The sequence below is a fragment of the Pseudoliparis swirei genome, chromosome 3, assembly GCF_029220125.1.
Source record: "Pseudoliparis swirei isolate HS2019 ecotype Mariana Trench chromosome 3, NWPU_hadal_v1, whole genome shotgun sequence".
Lineage (NCBI taxonomy): Eukaryota > Metazoa > Chordata > Actinopteri > Perciformes > Liparidae > Pseudoliparis > Pseudoliparis swirei.
The window spans coordinates 15,762,373-15,786,441 of NC_079390.1; the positions used below are offsets into that span (position 1 = coordinate 15,762,373).

The 24,069-nt window shown below is 44.6% G+C and overlaps 1 protein-coding gene across 2 annotated transcripts; it reads left to right on the forward strand.

Annotated features, from left to right (window-relative positions):
* Window positions 1-344: 344 nt before the first annotated feature.
* nova1 (NOVA alternative splicing regulator 1) lies at window positions 345-22,377 on the forward strand. 2 transcript variants are annotated; one of them, XM_056411561.1, is made up of 4 exons: window positions 345-1,311; window positions 9,838-9,981; window positions 17,992-18,158; window positions 18,554-22,377. In XM_056411561.1, the coding sequence occupies exons 1-4, from the start codon at window positions 1,134-1,136 to the stop codon at window positions 19,574-19,576; spliced, it is 1,512 nt and encodes a 503-aa protein (XP_056267536.1). In that variant the 5' UTR covers window positions 345-1,133; the 3' UTR covers window positions 19,577-22,377. The 2 variants fall into 2 exon arrangements, with proteins under 2 accessions (XP_056267536.1, XP_056267537.1); XM_056411562.1 differs by lacking the exon at window positions 345-1,311 and adding an exon at window positions 7,078-7,251.
* The last annotated feature ends 1,692 nt before the right edge of the window (window positions 22,378-24,069 follow it).

A 24,069-nucleotide genomic window follows, 5' to 3' on the forward strand; every position in this document is an offset into this window, starting at 1 on the left:
TTAGTGAGCTTATTTCAGTCCTTTCTAGAGCAACTTTCCCTTTTTAGTTCACCTTTCTGAGACGGAAGTGTCTCGGGATAGTGACAACCTTGTCTAGAGAATTCCACTGAAACAAGTTCATTTAATTTAGTATTTATATATGTATATATATAATGACATATTTTAATTCTCACACACATACATGGCAAAAGAAAAGGCACACTTGTGTTACCTGAGGAGTCTGGTGGAGTTGACCTCCATTATTCTCCCTTCACTACCTTTTTAATAACCAATCTTCAGAAACCAATCACAAGTGGCCAAACATCTTTATACATATATTTAAAAAAAAGTTATATATATATATATTATCGCCAAGTTATTCTATTTTGAGATTCAGGAAAAGTAAAAGAAGAAACAACTACAAAAGCAACGCAAAGAACATTTGCAACATTATCAAAGTATTCTCGTGAGGTGACACGAGAGGAAGAGGCTCCGGTTCCCGTCGGCCTCGTCTTTCGTCCGGCCAGTGGCACTGTGGTCCTCTCCGGTGCTCTCCGACTCTAGTCCTCCCCTCTCGCGCTACAAAGGCAACAATAACAACAGCTGCACTTATCACACGCAGGGCTTCGCGACGCGGGGATGACTGACTGGAAGCTCCAGCGCGTCGCTTCTGCGAAGCTGTTGCACTTGTTTTAATGGCCGGTCGCCCCTCGAGACTCTCTACTCGTGCGGCTCTCCTCCCTCCGAGGCGCGGGGTCGTGTTGCTGTGCGCGTCAACAATGAGGACCACGCTGCCGGAGCGACGCTGAGCGCATTGCCACTCATTGGGATTTGTGTATTTATATTTAGCCCCGGTGGAGAGGGACGAGCGAGGCGGAAAGAGGAGACCGCGATCCCGGTGTAGTCTGACATTTTGATCCCTTTGAAACTGCTCGGAGCACAGCCCCCCACCCCCCCAACACAAACTTGTCTTTCGTCTCGCGGTGCGCGTTATGTGGTGGTGAGTGCTCCACAGTGTGTGTGTGCGTGTGTGTGAGTGTGTGCGTGTGCGCGCGCGCGTGTGTGTGTGTGTGTGTGTGTGTGAGTGAAGAGGGAGGAATAGCGCAGATTTATCTCCAGCTCCGGTGGAGGGAAAATAAGATTTAAAAGAAAAGATGATGATGGCTGGTGGCGGCGGAGCGGCCGTGGACCACAACGGGATATACTCCAACCCTAACCTCCACAGCCTGCAGCAGCAGCCCCTTATGGAGGCGGACAACCCGGACTCCCGCAAACGACCGCTGGAAACTCCGGCGGAGGAGGCCAGCTGTACCAAGCGCACCAATACCGGAGGTAAGAGACTGCAGGACGAGACTCGGCTCATCCACATGGAGTCTGTTGTAGCTCAGGAATGTGCATGCATGGGGGGGGGGGGGGGGGGGGGGGAGAGAGAAGTGAACCCGCATATCACTGCATGCACGCGCGCATTCAGCAGCATGTAGCAGCACCTGTGCAGCCGGCACTTGGGGAAACACCGCCTGTGTTTGTGGCTGTTACTTCGTCCGCTGCGTATCTCAGCGGGGAGAGGAGAGCGGGCAGCCCGGCTGGCCGAGTGGCCTCCTCGGGTCAGCTCTGACTGTGAACCCGATCACCTCGCGACTCCTCTCTCCACATCTGGAGTTATGCTGCTTACATGAAGTATTTCATTCAGCCGAAGTGATGCTTTAATGTGGCAGAAGAGAAGCCATCTGGTTAACAGTGTATATTGTGGGGGTTTATTGTGTGTGTGTGTGTGTGCGTGTGTGTGTGTGTGTGTGTGGTTGGAATTCAATTGGTACTTTTCTTGTGCGAAGGCCACAAGATACATATGCCCCCCCCCCCCCCCCGCCCCTCGCCCCCGGGGTGTAAAACAGGTAGTTGCATTAGGGCACTTGGGTTGGGGAGACCTCCAACATGGAATAGACCCTTGAATTGAGTCACTACAAAGATGGAGCTATTATTTCTATAAACCCTCGAAAAAGGCAAATCTACCTCCATCACCTCCATTTTTATTTTAGCTCAACAGCAATATAATGTTATGCTATTCAAAATAAACTATAACATAATTAAATTAACTGAATAATTTCCTCTTATCTTTGGTGTTTTTTCGTCATATACAGACATGCAATAATGATTCCTGGCTAATATAAATGTTTTCCAATGTCAGCCTCTGTCTGGTCAGGTGATAAATGATCATTTGGTGGCTAGCTCTGACAGCTTTCTCTTTGGCTCTACTTTTCCAACACAATGGCCTCAGTAACTCTGTAGAAGCATCGACCAAATCCAACAAATTGTGTGTTGGTCAAATATATCCACATTGTGATTACCTTACGCCACAGAGTTGTCCTGAGCAACACAACGTGGAGGAGGCCTTTAGTGATGATAACGTGAGCGGAACTGAAATGACGTTGCAGTAGTAGTGCTGACAGAATCAGAAATGACGTCAAACATCTTGCCTCGGGAGTCCTGGACTCTGTAGTTTGGGAACCACTCACCTATGAGTCTTGGTGCAATGCAAATCCATCTCCAAAGACCTCTGAGGCAAATTTCTAAATTGTGATATTGGGCCATATAAAATAAACTGAAATAGAATTGAATTGAATCTGAGTGGTATATTGTCTTAAGAAGCCCGGAGACAAGGTGGCTGTTCCGACCCTCTGAATCACCGTTGAGATGTGTGCACGTCGTCAGAAGGACGAGACCTAACGGAGCCGTAGTGTTCACTTGAGATCCACGATGGACTTTGTAGATGTCTGGTTTCATTGGTTAGGTGTGCAGGTTTTGTTGACGCGAGCTAAGCAGGACAACCCCATGCAGTGAAAACCACACAACCGTATATAGATAGTACGGTGCACTCATTACCACTTGTCGCCTAGATTCCTATCAAAGTCATCTTATTTCTAGGTCACCGGGTGAGTCAAATCTCAGCATCTGTTTGGTGTTTTTGTCTGAACTGTCAGCACACTCCACAACTGTAAAAGTACAATGCAGACACATATAATAGCCTGCAACTAACGGTTATTCCCATCGTCAAGCAATCTGTTAATTATTTCTTTGGTTTATTTGTCAGTTGTTTGTTCTCTAGATGCCAGAAAGAAGGGAAAATGTCAATCAGTGCTTCTCTAAGCCCAAGATGACGTCCCCAATGGTCTAGTTTGGTTCAGTCAGCTGGCATAGAGGGTTACTATTTTCATTAAAAGAAGCTGGAATCAGATAATTTAGACTTTATTTTCTTTACAAATAAAAAATCTCCCACAAATCGATTCATCGTTGCAGTGGGGAGTGGTAAGAACTGTGAGAGGTGGTTGTGTGTGTGTGTGTGTGTGTGTGTGTGCGTGTGCATGTGTGTGTATAGGGGGGATGAGGTGGGGGCAGCAGAAACACTGCAGTGCCATTTTAACTAATTGATCCTGATACATTTTTCTCTGGGAGAGAAATAGTGGCGAACAGTACAGCGTCAGCGAGAAGGAGACGTGTGTGCACAGCAGCCTCATCAGTAAGATGTCGGAGCGCGGCAGCGGGGATGGCGGCTGACTCGGTGTATCAGCTACTGCGCATCTTATTTCAGCTCGGAATGGTTATGGTCTGCAGCTCGCAGGGACCACTTTATTCAGGAACTTCATGTTAATTAGAGGTCCGCGGAGAACGGGCACCATATGTTACTGAAATGTGCTTTGTCTGTCTCTTTGTGTCTCATACACGCCGCCATGCGATGATAGCAGCATTATATACCTCTAACGGCACAGCTGTGTCTTTACGGCACCTCCAGAAATGTCATTTCAGCAGTGCACATAAGGACCCTGGTGCCACTAGACAGTATTTTACAGCACATTCAGCATCCCACATGTCCTCCATTAGCACCCCTAAAGCCACTGTAAGAACAGAGCAGTCCCATGGTGTTCCTGTTTCTGGGAGAGTTTACACCATCCATTTGTAGCACGGAGACTCCACGGTGATCTTCCCCCGTCCAATATCCAGGTGATGTGAGCGGCTAGACGGTGTGAAATTGCATTTGGAGGATCTTAATGAATACTAAAAGTACATAATTCACTTGCTGCTGTAATTTCTATAATGGCATCACACACCGTTTCCCCGGTCGAGTCCATGTTCTTTCAAAGGCGTCTCCGTGTCACAGCCCCGCCGGTGCTGCACAATTAATCGCGTCCCGAAGATGGTCTGACTCTGAAGAGGCCGCCTTGTTCCTCAGAGGCAAAGGTGTTCCAGATGGCCTCCTAAACACGATCATATCTGTGTTGAATAACCAATCACTTCGTCAAGGAAGTCAACCAGACAGGACTGCTTGTGAGCTTTCAATGTGTGACCGCCCTCATTTATTGTGGAGCGAGGTGGACACATGCAACGCAGAATGTAAATTAGAATGTGCTTCGCAGTACGATCCACCCATGTTGACCATTTTAAAATAAGTGTTAACATTAAAAGAATATATACAAAGTGTGCAACCGTTTCTTTTTAATGACCTTTTTAAGAGCAGTTTTATGGTGGATTTCATAACATACATTTGATCATTTGCAATGGGAAATTTGGTTTATGCTGTAGGATTGAGTCCTAAAACCCAGAAGTAAGTTCTTCTTGTTCACTCTCCATAAAGTTAATAACATTTAAATTATTCTGTTTTTTTTAGATGCTTGAAATAAGGTCTGTTGTTAACATAAGTTGAAGAGATTTTTTCTAATATTTTTTTGACATAACAAACGTCAGTAAATTAACTCGTGAATTCTGAAGCTTCTACATGTCTTTAAAAAAGTTGTTGCTCACTAGAGTTTAAATAAGAGGACTAAATGTCCTCACTGGGGACACTAGACCTCCTTTATGTGACCTTGGTGAGTTCCTTTTTAGTTTTTTCTTCTGATGATTGTATATATGATTTAAAAGTGGGGTTCATTTAAAGAAATTATCTTGCTAAACAAACCACCGCAGAGCTTATTTTCTGCAATAATCCAAATTCAAAGGAAAACTCCCATTGGCCTTTTGTGGAGGGAACCAGCGGCAATGCTAACTGATGAATTAATAGAACTGCAGCCTTACTTTTCCATAAAATATGAGTTCGGTAATGACAATACTAAACAGCCTCACTGGATGAACTGATTTAAGACCAACTGGTTTAAATGAAGCAGCGTCTATGTTCACTCATGTATTTAAATTCAGTCTAGAGGCCATTTTATTGTTCTCCAGAATCACTCTCAATATATTTACGGCAGTTTTAGTCCAAATAAATGACATTTATATGGTGCAAGTCAGCGTAGCATTGTCACTGAGGTGTTTGCATATGCAGTAGCTTTGATTTAGAGAGGTTAAAATGGCAGCCCGGTCCATTCTGATAAGTATCCGAAGCTAATTTGGTCCGCAGCACTGACCGAAGCTCTCTGTGTAGCTGCACATACACATTTAGACCGTTGATGTTTTATGTGACGTGTTTTTAGCATCCCCCCCATAATATGTGCTCTACATGTAACGTTGGAAACCCACGGCCTGTCTGGCAATACTGGTAGACAGCCTGATAATCCTCAGCCGTCCCTGTAATCACCAGCTCTTCGAATGCGTCTGATATTGATCACGCTTTTTTTCTATCGAACTGATCATTAACATGACTGACAGTTGCAACAAAGGGAAGAAAGCCTGTGCGCTTTCAAAGCCGAGCCCCTCGTTGCGCTTTAAGAGCTGTGGACACTGAATGGGGGAAATGACTCTTTTTTTATCAGCATTGCCCCTCTCTCTTCAGAATGAACATCTTACATTAATTTCTCTCTCATTACCCATACTCTGAGCCCATGTCGCTGGCAAGCATGCGCCTCCTTAAAAGGTTGTGTGGTCAAGGGATTAGGTATGATCTCGTAATGTTACTAATCGAAAGGTTGGCACAGGAATTTGAGCTGTATTTCTTATTTATTTATTTTTTGGTGGGAAGGACACAGGTGCCCTTGCAGAGCGATGTGACGTGAGCGGACTGTGAATTTGCCAGGTGGCAGTGAAAGAGAGAGAGAGAGAGAGAGACAGGGAGAGAGAGGGAGAACGATCGAAATGAAGACAGAGCAAAGCGGAGAGAAAAGAAGAGTGGAGTCTACAGAGAGGCTGTGTCTATAGACCAGAGCATCAGTGAATGAGATGGTAGAAAATTCTGGAAGCCATTTTGCTCCAAAGAAACAAACGAGCCACAGTGATACGAGTTTCATATGTGGATGAAATCAGTAGCCAAGAAAAAAAAAGGAGTTCCCCTTTCTTTTTTTTAGAGGTCCCCTTGAAACTACTATTAAATGAAGTCCCCCCCCCCCCCGCCATCCACACAGAGACACTCGCACGCATGCACATTGCAGTTTTTACACACATTCAGTCACTTAAGATACCTCTCGGCATAAGATTTATAGGCGTAGTGATTGGCTTCATCACCCCCCTCCACCATTCTGCGGCACTGCCATTTGCAATGGTTGATGAGCCCCTCCGCCCTCCCAAACATGGCCGTCTAAGGGATTGGGGGTGGGGGAAAGGAAGGAAAGAAGGGTGGGTGGCGTAAGGCACGCTGCCTCAGATCACTCCTCCTCCACCTCCTTCATCATCTGCTTGTGCTAGCCGTACACCTCTTCAGCCACTGTTGAAGGTCACTCCACATGCTTGCCCGCTCGCCGCTGAATCGCGCTCGCCCAGCCACTTCACCTTTGTCACTTGCCACTAAAAAAAAGTGAGTGAATGGACTGCCATACTTTATAGTGCTGCGTCAAAAGAGGCGGAGTGGAGAAGAAAATTTAATTTTTTGGGGACCGGCATCGGGGGGGTGGGGGGACGGAGACGTGACGTGCAGGAGGAAGGAGGCCACCCATTGGCCAAGCGCGGTGTCAGTCTTGCGCGCTGCTGCAGACGGACAGGCCACTCGATGAATATGGATGAGAGCAGTGAAAAGGGTGATGCGGCAGGGAAGACCCCCCCCCCCTTCAAACCGATGCAGGCTTGAACAATGCGTGCCGTCTTTCACTGAAAACACTGAGAGCCTGCATTAGCATTTTCTCAGACAATTGAGGCTCTGGCCAGCTGCAGGCATGGCTCGGATGCTGCGGTGAAATCTCTTTTTCTGCGCCCACCGATGAATTAGAACGGCGGTGGAAAAAAAGTCGACTGGCCGCATTCCTCAACACTACCATTGCACCTATGCCTAGGCTAACGTTCAGATCCCCTTCAGAGATTGTGCCCCGGCATTGAGGGCTATCTGACAGAGGAATTGAGCAGCAGCAGATCTCAGAATGGGTAAGCCGCAAACTCTTTTTGTCTGACTTGTTGAATTTGTCCGTCGTGCTCGACTGTGTGCAATTTCATACACCAAAGGCTCATTTGTCCATTATTGGTCGTTTTTTTTGTTCCGTCGTCCTTGCTCCCTCTCAGCAGCAGGTTAGTCCATTGAAATGCAGAATGGGTACTTGGAGGGGTAGTGGGAAGGAGGGAGGACGGTCACAAGGCATTTCCTTCCTGACCCACCCCCCTTGAGTGACTTAACTAAACCCATTTGGCTCAGCGTCCGCGTCTCCGCCAAGCCATCCTTCTAGTATTGGAAGTAGGGGGTATGAACTAACACCTCACTGGCTCGGCTTCCCAAATGTGCCCAACTGCTCCAGTTCTCTGGCGGATTGCAGCAACAGATTGCCATGTTTACTCTACCACATGACGCCATTAAAACCTGTTACTGTGATCTCAGACACTAGGACAGAATTAATTATTGACTAATGACAGCAAACGTGGCTGCGAAGGCGACGGAGGGAATCTCAGTGGCTTTCTCCCCTGCTAGGTTTACTCTGGTTAAAGATGAGTAGAAAGTTACGCAGTGGGTATTGGCTTGTCTGTCAACAACAGGTATTTGGTTGTTTGCATCCTGCAATCAGCACCACTCAAATGATATTCTTTGTGCGGCTACGGTATCAGATATCTCGGGATAGGAGCGAGGGCTCAAAAGCTTTACGGCGACCGTGTCAGACATGCATGATCTTTATTTTCTCACCAAGGTCATTTTATTGTTATTCGTGGTGAGAAATGCAAAAAGCTGACTGCAACATAGGAGGAACTGTAAAGATCAGATGGCCAGAGCTGCTTACGTGATGTCCAGATTTATCTTTATTTCTTGAGGATGTTCTCAGAAAAAGGACATACTGACCAGCACTAGCTTCCGATATTGGTGATGTCTGGGCTTCGAGGTAAAGGCACGTAGGATTTGTTCTGAGGTTCTCTCCCCAACTGTGTCTAATTAATCTAAATCAAAATTGAAATTCCATTAACAATCGTTTCAATGTCTGCATACCTGTCAGAGCCATTGATTATGAGCACAAAACAAGCCTGTGTCTTAATGCAACATGAGAGGCATGCTAATGCAATAAGGAGACAAGCTCCTTGTGGACTGTGAAATGCCTTAATGTCACAATGCCATGTTCATTCACATCCGCATCTAATGAGTGCATTACCGAGGCAACAGGTTGGTCTCAGTGCAGGGTGGTCCACCTCCATCCAACCATCTCTCCTCCCCACCATGCCGGTCAAGCCCCACTCCCCATTCCATACCCTCCACGAAAACGTTGCAGTGAAACGGTGACGAACCGTGTGGTTTTCAGATCTAAAAATCTCTATCACGCTACGCTCCAAAGCGTGTTAGAAATCTCACCCTGCAAAGGTGGACAGTGCCTTTCTTCACATCTCTGCCCGCTCGAGTGACGTCACCCTTGAGGCAGCTGCAAAAAGGATCGAGCATGACGTCATTGCATCAGAATCAGCATGCAAAGGAGATCATTTGTAACCAGTGCTGATAATGCACATGTGCCAAGTGTTCACCATGATGTCATCAATGTGATACTCGGAATTCGGTGGGGAATCACGTCCGCTCCACACATGTATAAATAAAGCGTTTCTGATTTATTGTTGGTCGGTTCTATAATCATATTGGGGTCCGAGCTCAACATGTGGCTGATTGCTTTTTACTAGATTAGCGCACACAGGATCAGGGTTTTCTTGGAGCTGATTAGTTGATTCATTAATAATTGGCATCGTAGAAGAGAGGAAGTTTCCCAAATTGAGAGGGAGAACCATTCTTGCCTGCAAATGCTGCACACTGAGGGGCTGTCAATCACCAACTGCTATAAGCTACTGTAAGCCACAGAAGCCCCTTCCAAAATGGAGGAGATTTAGACCATCTTGGCAGTGTACCCTGTGAACAAATCTGTGGGATTGGTTCCCATATGTTCATCTCACGTCTGTTCATTACGAGGAATCACTCTGCATTGGCATCCATAAGTGGCACTGGCTAATGACTTCATGTGTTTGCCGGTAGTCCTCTGTGTGTACCTTTCTGTCTCAGAATAAGCAGGCTACCTTTTGCAGACAGATTGGACCGCTCGTGCTGCACTCCTTCTGGTTACGCATGGGGAACGATCCGTAACACTGGACCCTGGTTTTGTATTCAGTCAAGAGGTTTTCTAAAACTCCTTGAAAACAGTTAAAATTAGACCTCTGCAAACTGGAAAGGAGGTCATCCTTTACTCTACGAGGGAAATCTGGGGCAGGACGCAGAACGCGTCACAGTCTCTGATAAAATGTGAACGCACTGAAAGCTGCTCAAAGAGCTTCTTCCAGTTACCTTCCCTTCACCAGAGGAACACAGACACAAGATATATCATTACCGTACCCCATATAAGTCAAAGCTATGTGTCCCTATTGTGAATTTTCTGCTTGTTCAGGGTACTACGAGGAAGTGGGGGCTGGGCACCACTATGGCGTACATGATGATGTGCAGAGCTGCTTTACGAGACTTGACTTTCTCACTCTATGTGCCCCCCCCCCCACACACACACACAGAGGAGGGCGAGTACTTCCTGAAGGTGCTGATCCCCAGCTATGCAGCCGGCTCTATAATCGGCAAGGGTGGACAGACCATCGTACAACTGCAGAAAGAGACGGGTGCCACCATTAAGCTGTCCAAATCCAAAGACTTCTACCCAGGTAAGAATTAATCCCTCAGTATTTAAAATCAATGATCATATATTGATGTATGTATATATTTATGAAAGGAGAGATCTGACTTATTACCCAGCTGAAGAAGTGACGCTTTGGTGCAAGAGAGCATTTGATATGTCCTCTTCATTTGGCAAATAATTGCAATCCATTTTTATCACAGGGCGTTCGTAAACACTCTGAACTTGAGCACCGTGAAGACCTTGGGGGAGCTTACAGAAGCAGCATTTAGGTCTGAAGGCCATTTTGAAGTTGCTTGGCCAGCAGGTTGCATACCTGGCGGCAATGGGGCGGCCCTCCCTACCTGGTGCTCGGCGTAATGCAGACGTCTGCACAGACTGAATATGTAGGCCGATAAGATTTCATGGACTCAAGCCAAGACAATCAACTACACTATACATACTTTGCACACACACACCTAAGGCTAATATCGTGAAAAATAGGTGCCACTTTAAATCTCGTGTTTGCCAGAGATGTTCTCATAAGCTTCTTGAAAATAAGTCATTCAGCATGAAGAAAGCATTAAAAACGACTCGTCGTCAAAATAAATCTCAGTTCACTGAGACCAAAGCGACTAAGAGGGGCAGCCCAGCTTTTTCGCAAAAATATTATATTTTACCTTAAAAAACGACTGGACCACAGAGGTCCGATGTAATAGCAGAACAAAAGAAGGCCTTCCCAGAAACAACCGGGTGTTCAATGGCATTATAAGAGAGAATATCACAACACTATTTTACTATATTCATAGTTGTGAATACTGCTCGACATAGTAAGCTTTTAAAAGACGGAGACCAGACAAAATGTAGTTGTTGAGGCTTTCAGGGGGTCTCAAGGTGCAGGTTTCATGTCGATGCATTCACTCTCTTTTCTGGCAAAATTGGACAGGAGGGCCATTTATTCCCCCCACCCCCCCCCCCGAAAATGAGAACCGACTCTGTGACGCGGAGGCCATCATTGTGTTGAGGAGCGTCTCGGTCAAAAATGGCAACAGAGGAAGGGCGCTCGTGCAGCTTGGTGACCCCCATAACACAGAGGTCAAAGCCGACCCGTCTTATCCTCCGAACACAAACGCCTGAGCCGTACGGGAGTCCGGCTGTTTGTCCTTCATGCCTCAGAGGAGGCTCCGACCTGCTGAAAAATAACAGGTGCTGAGCGTCTCGCTGCTTATTAGGTCCAGATGTTTTCTGTGATTACTGATGCAAGCAAATAATGCCTGTGTAGTTTGTATAGTTTTTACTGTATCGACATTTAGAATATATAATAACCTCCTTAGATTGGATATAGTTAGCAGTGCACAAAAAATGCAACTTCTTTATTATCGGGTACACAATCAGTCTTCTTGTTTTATTAAACGATTAGATTTAACTCAATTGCCCATCATTACAGCTACCTTCATTACTGAATCTATCCTGTGACCTCTGCAATTTCAGTCTTTAGATCATTTTGAGAACACAATATCACGTTGCCAACAAAAAAAAAGCACAACATGGTTTGAATTTGATGTGTTCTGTAGGGAGTAATGTGTGATATATAGGACTGACAGAATCATGGCAAAGAATTAGCCGACGGAGGATCAGGGGAGAGGAGGGGAAGGATGTGCGAGCAATTATTTCTCCTGTACTTGTCTCTTCGAGCCATGTTTCTGCTAGCCGTGGTGAAAGGACCCTCGTTCAGAGGGCACGGCCCGGAAATTCTCCACATACGAGGCCAAATATGTACGAGGGGAACGAAGCATGGCTACTCCATTGGCATGGCAACAAATGAAAAGGAGCGATATGTATCCTTATTTCTCTCTTTGGATTGTGGATGTGTTCATAGGCCACCCACCACCTGCTCGGCCCATCCCCCTACTCATTATCTTGATGAGTGAAAAGAGGAGTTCATGGAGAGGGTGCTGGCAACCATTTGATTGGGCGGTTATTCGGGTCCACACAAGTGAAATGAAAGGAGTGCTTCTCTAGGCTGCATAATAGTTGAGAAGTCAGTAGTAGCTAAAACTTTTTTTAACTGTTATGTATGGGCAAATTGGTAAAGTTTCTGTAAGATATACAGAAATATACAGAGATATACAGAGTTTTTGAAGCCACCAAATTTAGCATGTCAAAGTTCTCAGCTACATCCGTTTTTATCTTGCTTTCATTGTTGAATCAGCTGCAATGTGTGCTACTACAGCATGCTAATTCCATTACACACAGTTCACGCCCTCCACTCTCATCCTGCGGCAGCCTGAGCACACACTCCAACCACAGCACAATCGCACATGAGAGAAATCAAGGGACAACAACCGAGGCAGACATTTTTCTCTGCAATCCTGTCTGTGACGACTCGGTCTGAGGCTCCCACACCCACCTCTGCGTCTCCCATCAGTCAGCGTAAACCGTGATGAGACCATGAATGCAAAGGTTCTTGAAGGGGACTGTGCAACTGTGGCGGGCGGAGATGGACGAGTGCGGACGGTGCAGGGTTGTGTGGTTGAGGGATGATTGTGTGACAAGGGGGAGTAGGCCCAGAAATAGCCCGTTTCAATCTCTCTCTGTGGACATGACCCCTTCTCCCAGCTGTAGTCAAGCTGCTCCGACGCATGCCAAGTTTCCTCTTCACTCCTCCCCACTCACTGCTTTTTCTCAGATTTGGTTACTGGTAGTTGGGCGGGTTCAGACCAGATAAGATGACATCATACTCCTCTACTGTCCATACTACTGTTTTTGTTTTCACTATTTGGTTTGAACCCATCTCAACCGTTGCACAGCTGGATTCACTCGAACCCCCCTAAACGCAGTGTGCTGTGCGTTCACGCATTTGACACACACACAAATACACATACGCACATGCACACGAACACGCACACACACCTACTTGCACACATCCGCATATTTAAGCAGCTGTAGTGAGAGCCGTGGGAGTTCACGATTCGCACACAAACTCAGGAACTAAACTTCAAACCCTTTCGCTTGGTGCAGCTGACCTCTGGCTAAGTACGTGTATTGAGTTACTTTGAGCAGCACGAAACAGATCAGGATGTTGTGATGTCATAGAAACACTGGGTGTTTATTTTCCATTATGTGATCATTCAAATATCAATTGCAATATGTGACCTCATACTGGCAAACACCACTGTTTCATTTCCTTAAAAAATAGCAGACAGAGAAACTACAGCAACATCACAGTTTGCAGTTGTTCAGTTGTTTCTCCATGTGCAGTATATACTGTTCTCACTAACGCTCCCGATAGGACATATCACATCTGTCTGGGATGACATCATGGGCGGGGATTTCAAACTAATGGGGACTGCAGTCTTTTTCTGTCTGCAGATTCATGTCTTTGCCTCCGGTGCACAACATTTCTTCCTGGTGAACAGTTGTTACGCTGTAGTATTCTGAAGTACTGTTAAGCTTTATGATGCAAGCACACAATCTGATGTTACACAAGGAGGTTAGTTTACTCGTCGCAATGAGTGGTGCTCAGCCTGTGAACATAGATGATGATGCAATCAGGGTTATCGCAGCTTGAAATAATTGAATATACATGTTTAACTGAGAGCCTCAATTCCAAATATGAATACAAAGTTAGACCTAAACCAAAGCCGAGGCGCCGTCAGTCTTCGACTTTTAAAAATGATTCCATTTCCATCGGCTGGTTCAGTTGTAATGATGAGCTGGAGGCTTGACAGCTTACATTTAAAAGTACTCAATGACATTGTTTGATAAATCTACAATGTTTATAAATCTCGTTATTCTGAGGTTTAGGTGCGACCTATACGTCATTTCAACTCGTTTCACGCGAGAGCGGTTGTGTCATAGAACTACTGGCCTATCTCTAGGTTGATGAAATGTTAGCTGGGACACCACAGAGTTGCATTATGGGAAACACAGGATCCAGCGTTTTTGGAGCCTAATTCCATGCTAAAGACTAAAAGTCAGGACATCACCGCATCAACCATTCCTTTTATGCGATCGGTTGCAAGCCCCCAGACTGTATCTCAGTGCAATGCTGAAATACCTCTTTAACTAATGAACATCTACCCCAAACTGGTGGCTAGCAAGGCTGTTAAAGTATTCTTTGTGACCTCACTTTGGTTTACTTCTCTTAGCGTTGCCAACTTCATCATTTTTTTACCTTAAAAAAAACAGTTTCTGAGTTTTTGTAAAAGATCAGGTGAGAAAATTACTATTTAGATTCCCAATATGTTATTAGTTTGTCCAAGTAATCCCCATTTAAGACTTTCCGGCAAATTTCTGCTGAGGAGCTGTAGCTGCTCTTCGACCGGCCGGTTGGCGCCGTGGAGAGACTAGGTCTACAGCGGCGGGATGTTCTTTTTTCTGCTGCCGCAGGTGTACTGACATGCTCCGATACATTTGCAGATAAAAATGTCATCATATATGAATTCAGGCCATTTTCATCGACAAGTGAAGTCGATGTGGACGTGTCTTATAACTTGCATTCTCTCTACTGACCTGCAGGGGGCAACTCCTCTGGTGTTCTCATTTATTACCCCAGTAAACATTGTAAACTTGAGTTCATGGTACATTTTTAAAAATTCTAATCAACCTCACATTTGTCAAATTCACCATTTGCGAGTAAAACCTTTTTTTATAATTATTTCTTTTTTGTTTGTATCAAATACAATTTGTATTAATCTGATTAGCTTTGTGTAGCTCCTCTTTTTACATTGTTACATCACAGTACATGGAGTCCATCAACACTACAATCTGGCAACCTTTGTCAGCAAATGGTTTCATTTGTTAGTTAGAATTAGCATGGAGCTCGACATGCTGGAACAGTTTGCACAGTGACGACCAGTCGTTTTCCAGTTCACATCTTGTTATAATTGTCTCAGCAACATTTTGCAATTTGATATAATTTATATGTATTCTGGATGCATACTTGCCTAACTTAATAGTCCATTCTGATGGTTGAATATTTGTTAAAGGAGAAGTCTAGCGCTATTCTCTATTTCTTGTTGTTGACAAATCCTGTTTATAGACCCAAACCAATTGTGAATGTATTCTACCAACAAGTATTGTGTGTGTGTGTGTATTAAAGCACCAATGAGCCAAACTGTTGCACTAGGTGACATGTTCCTTCATTACCAAGAACACACCGCAAGTAATACCGCAAACACCTCCTGCCTCAGATACTCACTAGAGCACCAAATGTGTATTAACCCACTGCTGAAAATAGTCCGTGACAAATGCTCTTTTGCTGTTGTCTGACTTGTCTTTGATTAAATTTGACGGTGCACAGCTATTCATTTTTTTTTACTGCGCTTACTTGGTTTCGAAAAAAAGATACTATATATTTTTGGCTTGTTTTTTATTGATATAATTAATAGAAGCCAAAGGGCTCGGGCTGAGAGCCGTTGACAGGCTGATGAAAGTAGTGAGCAGCGGGCTAATGCGGTCTTTCCATGAGATTTGTTGACATATAGAAAATATATATAGTTATCGTCAACCTTAGCAATTACTCACTTAAATGATAGTGTTTGATCAAAGATTATTTGTACCTTCAAACAATTGCAGTTGTTGAGCTCAACATGCCTTTAAGTCCATCCTGCAAGACTGCACTTTGTGTCAGTATTTCCGCTAAAAGTCAAATCCCTAGTGTATTTTAATGAGACACAGACATCTGATCCTACTGCAGATTTATGCATGCAAGCATCCCGTTTCTCCTTACATTTGTAATTTATTGGTAAAAAGCATCATACAGCGTATTAGGACTAGGTACATGACAATCAGTCATTTCTCCGGCTAACGCCAGAACAAAATCCATGATAAGCATGGTTTACTTGTCTTATTAAACATGGCAACAGTGATTGTTCTGGTCAGGCGGTTTCCGAGTTTGTTTCTGATTTAGTGGATATAAATAGCATGCTACAAAAGTTCCCCACATTCAAATCAATGTTTACGTTTGAGAAAAGCATGCCATATGGCAGCAGCGTGACATGATGGATAGCCACAGCACTCAGATATCCAGCAAAAACATTTCCAGCTCAATTTGTAGTGTGAATAATTACTTTGAAAAATCTGCTAATGTGATGACAGTAATTATGGGTGATACTTTTTATGTGTGGCACGCTAATAGTCTGTATAAATTCGACGGAGGATTTGGGCGGGCTTAGGCAGAGGCAGGTTCTCATCGCAGGAAAATTCAAGCTACAAGACATTGTTCTCTTATGAGGGGGGAGGGAGCTGAGATGTGTGCTCTCTCTCGGGGGCACTGGCACCTTGTTCACTCTCCTCCTGCAAAACAAGAAGACGAGCCAACTCCAAACTTTTATGATGAAATTTGTAGCCCTCCAGACAAAAGATGATGCAAGCAATTTAGGGAGTGAAAAAGCGCTGAGAATCGTAGCATTCAGATATAGTCTTCATGGTGTGTGAAGATTTGACGTCATATGTCATGGCCTCTGCCTTAGAATGAGGTGATCTGGGAACAGTGATGTCAATCCTTTCTAGATGTGGAGATGTTTAACAAGAGGTTACCATACCAGGTAAAGTAGAGCGACCTCCTCATCCAGCAAAGGATGTTGGTAAAGTGAGGAAAAAGCAACTATTGCTCAAAGCAGTATGTCTCCAAAAGATAATAAGGAAAGGAACCACCATCTAAAAAGACCCACTTTTTTTGTTTTGCACACGTATTACTTCCAACTTCATCATAGTTTATATATTTCTTTCCTGGCTGCAAACACAAGAGCATTTCAAAAAGCATAAATAACGTCTTATACCATTTCCTCTTGCATATACACATTTTTAATAGAAACAATATGGAATAACACAGTTTATCTCATCTTTTTCATTGTCAAACAACTAACTGGATAATGGACATCATCATACATAATCTTGTATGATGAATAAATGTGCTGACATAAAAAACAGGTCAAGCTTCAGTCTGTCAAGAACATGTCTTTCTGCAGGATTTGTATTTTGGTTTAATTTGGTAACCTTAAGTAAAAATAAGGCTGTTAAATGTGCAGGACCTTCCAACCGTTTTATTTGAATATTCTTTGTGCATTGTGCAGTCCTTTATGTCTGTTATGGACAACTTAATCAGGAAAATATGACAATGTTAATTGCGTGTCAGGTGCCATCTTCCCCATAGTGCCCAATTAGAGATTCTTATTGCCTTTCCGGATATGCTTGAACTGACCCTATTGACTTTTTATAATCCATTATTAGACATACCAATGGCATATAACCAATCAGGTTGGACTTTGACTAATTTCCCTGGATTAATTTTTAGCATTTCTTAGTTCTGATAAATGGCCACGAGGGCCGATACCGATCTGCAATTTTGGATTCACTTGAATTAGAAAGGAAAATGCCAACGATGAAGTAGAACAGCGCCTTTCCGATGGCATTATCAGCTGCTCTTCCCATTTGCAAATTTGATTCAATTAATGGAAAACTTTTTTTTTCCTTATTCAAATTCATGCCGAGAGACATTTCTTATTGACTTCAATTGGAGGCAGGAAGGTCGATAAAAATGGTAGTGTTTTTAAAAAATCCTGCAAGCAAGCATAAAGGACTCGCTGTTGCATCACCTGTTTCCACGGCTTGGCCCCTTTACCATGGCAACGGAATGCCGGTTGGGTCGTCAATGTGGGTGTAGAAATAAGCCTAGAGGAGGAACAAGCGTGTGTGTAGTCTATTAGAGCTTCAAGGCAAGGACGGGCTCAGTAATACAGCCCTGAAAGAGTTACATCAGTGAAGAGGAATCCTCCCCCAACCTCCCATGTGGCTCGCTAACCAAGCACGGGTCTTTCTTTAAGCTGTTCTCTGTTGATTGTGTAAATGGAGTAAGCGAGGAATAGCTTAGTAATTGCGTCTCTGTGAAATGTCAAGGAGCATTTCTTATTGCAGAAACGTCATCATATACATTTAGTTTTCTGTCCAACCCCGAGCAAATCCCTACAATCTGCTCACCAACTACGCACTCGGAGCACATTACAGGAACTCATTGCTTATGTTTGTCCTCTCCCTTCTTTATCTTTCATCTCAGGAACAACAGAACGGGTCTGTCTGATACAGGGTACAGTCGAGGCCCTCAATGGTGTCCACAACTTCATCGCGGAGAAAGTCCGCGAGATGCCCCAGAGCGCCCAGAAACCCGAACCGGTCAGCATACTGCAGCCACAGACCACCGTCAACCCAGACCGCGTCAAACAGGTGAGATACTGTACAGGCAGTGAGGTCACAAGGAGGTGTGGCCACTGTGTGGTGGGGACAGGTCCCTTTCAAGACAGCCTGTTTATTGGTCATAGGCCTTACTTGTTCTCTGGGCCATGACCTACGACTGTAGGTCATCGCCCAGCAGATCATTGGTGGGGTCAGGAAAATGTGAGTATGTGGTTATTTTTACCTACAGTCTTTCATGACAAGACAGAGCCGTGTGGCAGCTGCAGCCTAAACCCTTGGGATTAACAAATCGCTGAGTAAAGCGGGGGCTTGTACAGTACTCTGACTCAGTGAGCGACATCCCTCTTTCCGTCAACCATGTATGCTGTTAAACCTTTCCCTTGTTACCTTTTTATGGATACTTCGATCTTTCTATTTCTCTCCAGGCCAAATTGATCGTGCCCAATAGCACAGCTGGGCTTATCATTGGCAAGGGTGGAGCCACGGTCAAAGCGGTGATGGAGCAGTCAGGGGCTTGGGTACAGCTCTCTCAGAAGCCAGAGGGCATCAACCTGCAGGAGCGGGTGGTGACCATCAGTGGGGAGCCTGAGCAGAACCGCAAGGCCGTGGAGATCATAGTGCAGAAGATCCAGGAGGACCCTCAGAGCAGCAGCTGCCTCAACATCAGCTATTCCAACGTCTCAGGTCCAGTGGCCAACTCCAACCCCACCGGCTCCCCCTACGCCAATACGGCCGAGGTGCTGCCCAATGCAGCCGCAGCAGCCGCCGCCACCGCCTCCAGCCTTCTGGGCCAGGCCGGCTTGACAGGAATGGGCGGCTTCCCCGCGACCATGTCCAGCTTCTCTGGCAACGATCTGCTGGCCATCACCTCGGCCCTCAACACGCTGGCCAGCTACGGCTACAACACTAACACCCTAGGTCTGGGCCTCAACCCTGCAGCCGCTTCTGGGGTCCTCGCTGCAGTAGCAGCTAGTGCCAACCCGGCCGCTGCCGCCGCAGCCAACCTACTGGCCTCCTACGCCAGTGATGCCTCCGGCGGTGCTGGCCACCATGCTGCGACCCTTGGGGGGTTCTCGCTGGGTTCTCTAGCAGCTGCTACAGGGGCTTCCAATGGTTACCTAAATGCTTCATCCCCACTGATGGCCTCCTCCTTATTGGCAGCAGAGAAGCTGGGGGACGGGGCGAAGGACGTGGTTGAGATCGCTGTACCCGAGAATCTGGTCGGTGCCATTTTGGGGAAAGGAGGGAAAACGCTGGTGGAGTACCAGGAGCTAACGGGAGCCCGCATCCAGATCTCCAAAAAGGGAGAGTTCATTCCTGGTACTCGGAACCGTAAAGTTACCATAACAGGGTCGCCAGCCGCTACGCAAGCAGCGCAGTATTTGATCAGCCAACGGATCACTTACGAGCAGGGCGTGCGCGCTACCAACCCACAAAAGGTGGGCTAAAAGGAAAATGAAGAGGAAAGTAGGAAAGGATGAAGACCGAGATAGAAGGGAATTGAGAGGGTCACGATGAATAGAAAAAAGAAACGTCCAAATATCTGTTCAATATTTCCGTATCAAATGAATGAATGACAAAAGGAGGAGGTGGGGGAGACAACCAAGATAAGTGTGTGTGATATGTGAATGTGTTTTTAGGACTGACGTCCTGATGTTTTTTAAAAGTTTGTGTCGAGTCCTTTTGACGATGGTGATCAGAGTAAGCTGAACTGGTCCACTGCCAAGCTGCAGATTCAAGGGTGAGGCCGCAGGGTTTCACCCTCCTCCAAAACCTCATAGCTGTTCTGTTTTATTTTGGATTTGTTTGGGTTTCTTTTGGTTTTATTTTCAGTTGCAAACCTCAGCTCCCGGTGAGTTGAGCGAGTCGGATGAAGCTCCAGCCAGCCGATGGAGCTGTTTTACAAACCTTGTTCTTTGCGTACAATGCAGAAGGCGTTGTGAACAGGGGAGAGGTTTTTATGACAAGCACCTGAGGTCATCTCCGTCTACGGGGAAGCAATCTGCGCATCATTTGTTAAAAAAAGTCATATCTATGTTGACGTCTGTCGAATTCTGGCTCATATCATAATTGAAGTTTCTAAATTTGGGTATTTTATATTTCCATCCTTTATTTATTGACATGGTCTCATTCAAACACAAATAGATTATTTAAACCTGTGAATGCAGGTTGATCTGAATGTAAAAACAATATAAGCCTATCGCTATTTTTTATTTACAGGGATCAAATATTGTGTTGCAGTGAAAGAAATGTATAACAAAAAAAACAAAAAAAACCCGGCCTGGACTTCACTGCTGCTGAGTATAGTTCAGGGGTTGAATAATCAATGTGAGAGGATAGAGGAGACACACAGGAATGTATGAATATATTTTACAAGAAACACATCCTCGATGATGCTCCCACAAAACACGGAAACACATTTGCATATTCAGTCACAGCTAGAAACACACGGAAATATGTCGTTTAACCCTTTCTTGGTGCTATAGGATTAGGTTTTTATCTCCTTATACCATGAAATCAGAACCCCTCTGGGGACTATTAAACTAAAAACAGCCGATGTGTTGTCCAGCCCGTTAGCAGCCCATTGGATCTCACCCAACCTCTCACTTTATAAAAAAGGATTGATTTTAGCCTGTCACGACTAAAAACAATCCAGTCTTAATATCTCAAGTCCATCCTCGCTCCCAATGCAGGTTTTTTATTTTCTCAATCTTCGGAAACAAAATTGGCCATACTCTACATTTTCCCTGACGATACATTTGCCTTAGTCACACATTTCCCAATAATTAACCTAATGCTCAGATTACCTTGAAGCAGTGTCTCACCAGTTCAGTCGGCACTACAAACGCGTTTTGATAAGAAAAGCTGTATGAACCAATATCTGTGAACAAAGAAACTAATGCCTTTACATTAAGGGTACCAAATAGTCAAGAGACACACACACACACACACACACACACATACACACACACACACTTATGAAAGGGAAGTAGAATGACACTTGAAAAGAAGGGTTTGGACTCACTTTGTTTTCTGGGAGCCATCCTTCCCAATTTGCATCAAGACAAAACAAAACAAAAACTTCGGTTGATATAGGCAGCCTGTTATCGTTCCCAAAAACACGTTAGCACTCACTAACTGCGGGCGGATTAAAACGCAGGGCAATGTTCGGGCATCGTTGTCTTTTTATGGGCAATCGTCGGTCTAATGCAGGGAGGCTAATTGTCCAGAGCATTTCCCGAGCACTCGAAGATTACCGTGGCTTCCTTCTGTGCTGCTATCTATGGTGTTCATCCTGAGTACACTGGGTCTCTGAAGACTGCACTGTGAGACATGAAGACAACACAATGTAAAGCGTGTCTGTCCCCCGCCGGGACGCGAGTATATTTCAATGTGCACATCTATGTCATGTAAACCAGACCCCACCAATACTGACAGACGGGATATATTATATTATCCGCAAGAGCATTTATACTCCAGCGTCTTGTGATGTTTATGTTTACCAGCACCAATGCACTGCACTTCAATTAGAGGGCCGTTTTCGTTTTCTCTTTTGGGGGGTTTCCAGCGAATCACAAATTATTCCCACCGCACTTTCCTGTTGCATCCACCCTCTAAAGACATCTTTCAATTGTCCCCATCAACCCAAGCTCTATGACCAGCTTCCTGAATACACGGCTGTGAGGGTTGGTGCTGAGTGGTGTCCCAGGAAATTCAGAACCTCTCCCCTTTGTGTTTTCTGCTCTATTTTTTTCTTTTGGGAAATTTAACGAATTGCCTTTTTCATTTCCACAAATTCACATTTGAAGGTAAACGGATTGGAACCGAGCCTTTGTGTCCGAACATTGCAACAGTGAGCCTTTTACTTCCTAAACTGAAATCTCTCCTTTCACCACACGTCCTTGAAGGCTTTCTCGCTCATCCATAACTCAAATCTGACCACTAGTGAAACCTTAGCATACGGATAACCTTTTACTGCCCACGATTTTTAGCATATATTAAGATACAAGCACAAAACAAGGGGATGTTTTATCAATGCAACTGGACTGCTTGACTGCAAGGGGGGCTCTCCGATCATGACATTGTGCCAAATGCTATTTCTCTCCGCCCTCTCATTGACTTTACTCTTTCTCTCGACATTCTTACCCCCCTCCTCCCTCCACGCACCTACCCCCGCATGTTGCTGTTTCTCGACGATCCGAGACTCCTCCCGCTTCCCGAACTGTCTGTGCTTATTCCTACACTGTGCTTTTCCCCCCTCCCTCCCCCCTCCCTGCCCCCTCTCCCCCCCACACCCCCCCACACACACACATAACGTCTTGTCTTCTCATGGGTGGCACGCTGGCGGTGGGAGTTATGCACTATAGGTCATAAGGGTATGAAAATATTTCCCCAGGCCGTAGAGTTCACAAGGCTAAAAATGCACAGAAAACACCTGCCTCCGAAACTGTGACGCCCACAAGACCAACCAGCAAACGTTAGCTCAAAGTATCAAATTCCCTTGGTAGAAGAAGAAGAACGAGCGTTTAGACCGTGAACTATGGCCTTTTGAAGGGAAGAGAAAGTGTTGTTGTTGTTGTTCTGTTTTTTTTCTCTTCCTCAAGAAGGCAAATCTCGCTCGATTCGATATTCACTAACAAACCGTTTGCAGCCACTCTGAAGCAAAGCGCAGTAAGGAACGGAACGCATACGATGGCGCGAGCGAGGCGGGAAACGTGTTTGTGACCTCAAGCCGAAAACAATGACATCCTTTATGCATATCCTCTTATCTGAAAAATGACTAGAATTCATTTCTGTGGAAATACAATATGTCATGTCATATGATCTATATGTACTTTATTGTAGCTATTCTAGTTTGTAGTCCAAATGCAGTCCAGCGTTGTCGATACAATGTGAACTATGTTATATTTGTGTGGATGATGAGAGTGCCAACTAAGCCTGATTAAGATTAGCTTCGCGATTTGTTTGTGCATTATGATGACTCATCATCAACCGGTGGTGTCCATATTTCTGTCATGATGATTTAGTTTGACAGTAAGAAAATGTAAAGAATATTGGAAGCAATATAGTAGCATGTTGTCCTGTTTTGTGTTCTATGTCTGTTGTATGAACCTTTGAAATTACTACGATTTTGAATGAATAGGTTTACATGTACTTTTTGTAAGTTATGAAAATGCTGCTATTTGATAAGTAAACTATACAAAAATATTTTAGTTGAAAAGATGTCTGGTCTGTTGATTAGAAACATGCTCTAAAAGGCTAGAGCATACAACGAGGTGTATAGAATGCTATACAGTATTGGTAAGATAGTAAAAGTAATAATAGACTCCATAGTACAACCTGTGCCAAACTAGACCTCCGCAGCTTCTGAAAATTGTAGATGTGCGATCAAATGTTAGATATCAATAACTTGTTTAGAAGTGCTGATCAAGTGCCAATCAAACACCGTCTTTTAAGTTAAGAAAAAGATAATCAAATACATGACTTAAGAAAAACAAAGGACAAAGAACTTTTTGTGCATTGTTTTATCCCATAGGTACATAGAGTAAGAGTTAAAGATTGTGATTTCTATGGATCTATGTTGTTTTACACGCCATGCATCCCTTGTGTGTTCGTTTGACCTGTGGCTTAAGTACTGCTGTCTCACAAAATGTCTCTATAGGCCAGCATGGACTGAAGCATAACATGTTATAAGCATTCATAACATACCATTAACAATCAAAAATGTGTTTGTGGAGTTAGGTGTTATCTTTTTGCACGTCTTCTATTGCATGGTATCAAAGTAAATTATGGAGAAAAAAAGAAAAAAAAGCTATAAAAATCTGCGAGATATCTCTCGCAAACATTCAAAGACATAACGCTGCATGAGGTCAAATGTAACGCACTTAAGTTTACTCGCCTCATGTAAAAAAAAAAAAGAGTTTTTTTTTTCTGTTGTGAG

Bases quoted from the DNA above. Each gene is read 5' to 3' on its own strand.
- nova1 (XM_056411561.1), top strand. From the start codon at position 1,134: ATGATGATGGCTGGTGGCGGCGGAGCGGCCGTGGACCACAACGGGATA. The intron at 9,982-17,991 runs GTAAGAATTAAT...CTTTCATCTCAG, and splicing joins ATCCAAAGACTTCTACCCAG to GAACAACAGAACGGGTCTGT. The intron at 18,159-18,553 runs GTGAGATACTGT...ATTTCTCTCCAG, and splicing joins ACCCAGACCGCGTCAAACAG to GCCAAATTGATCGTGCCCAA.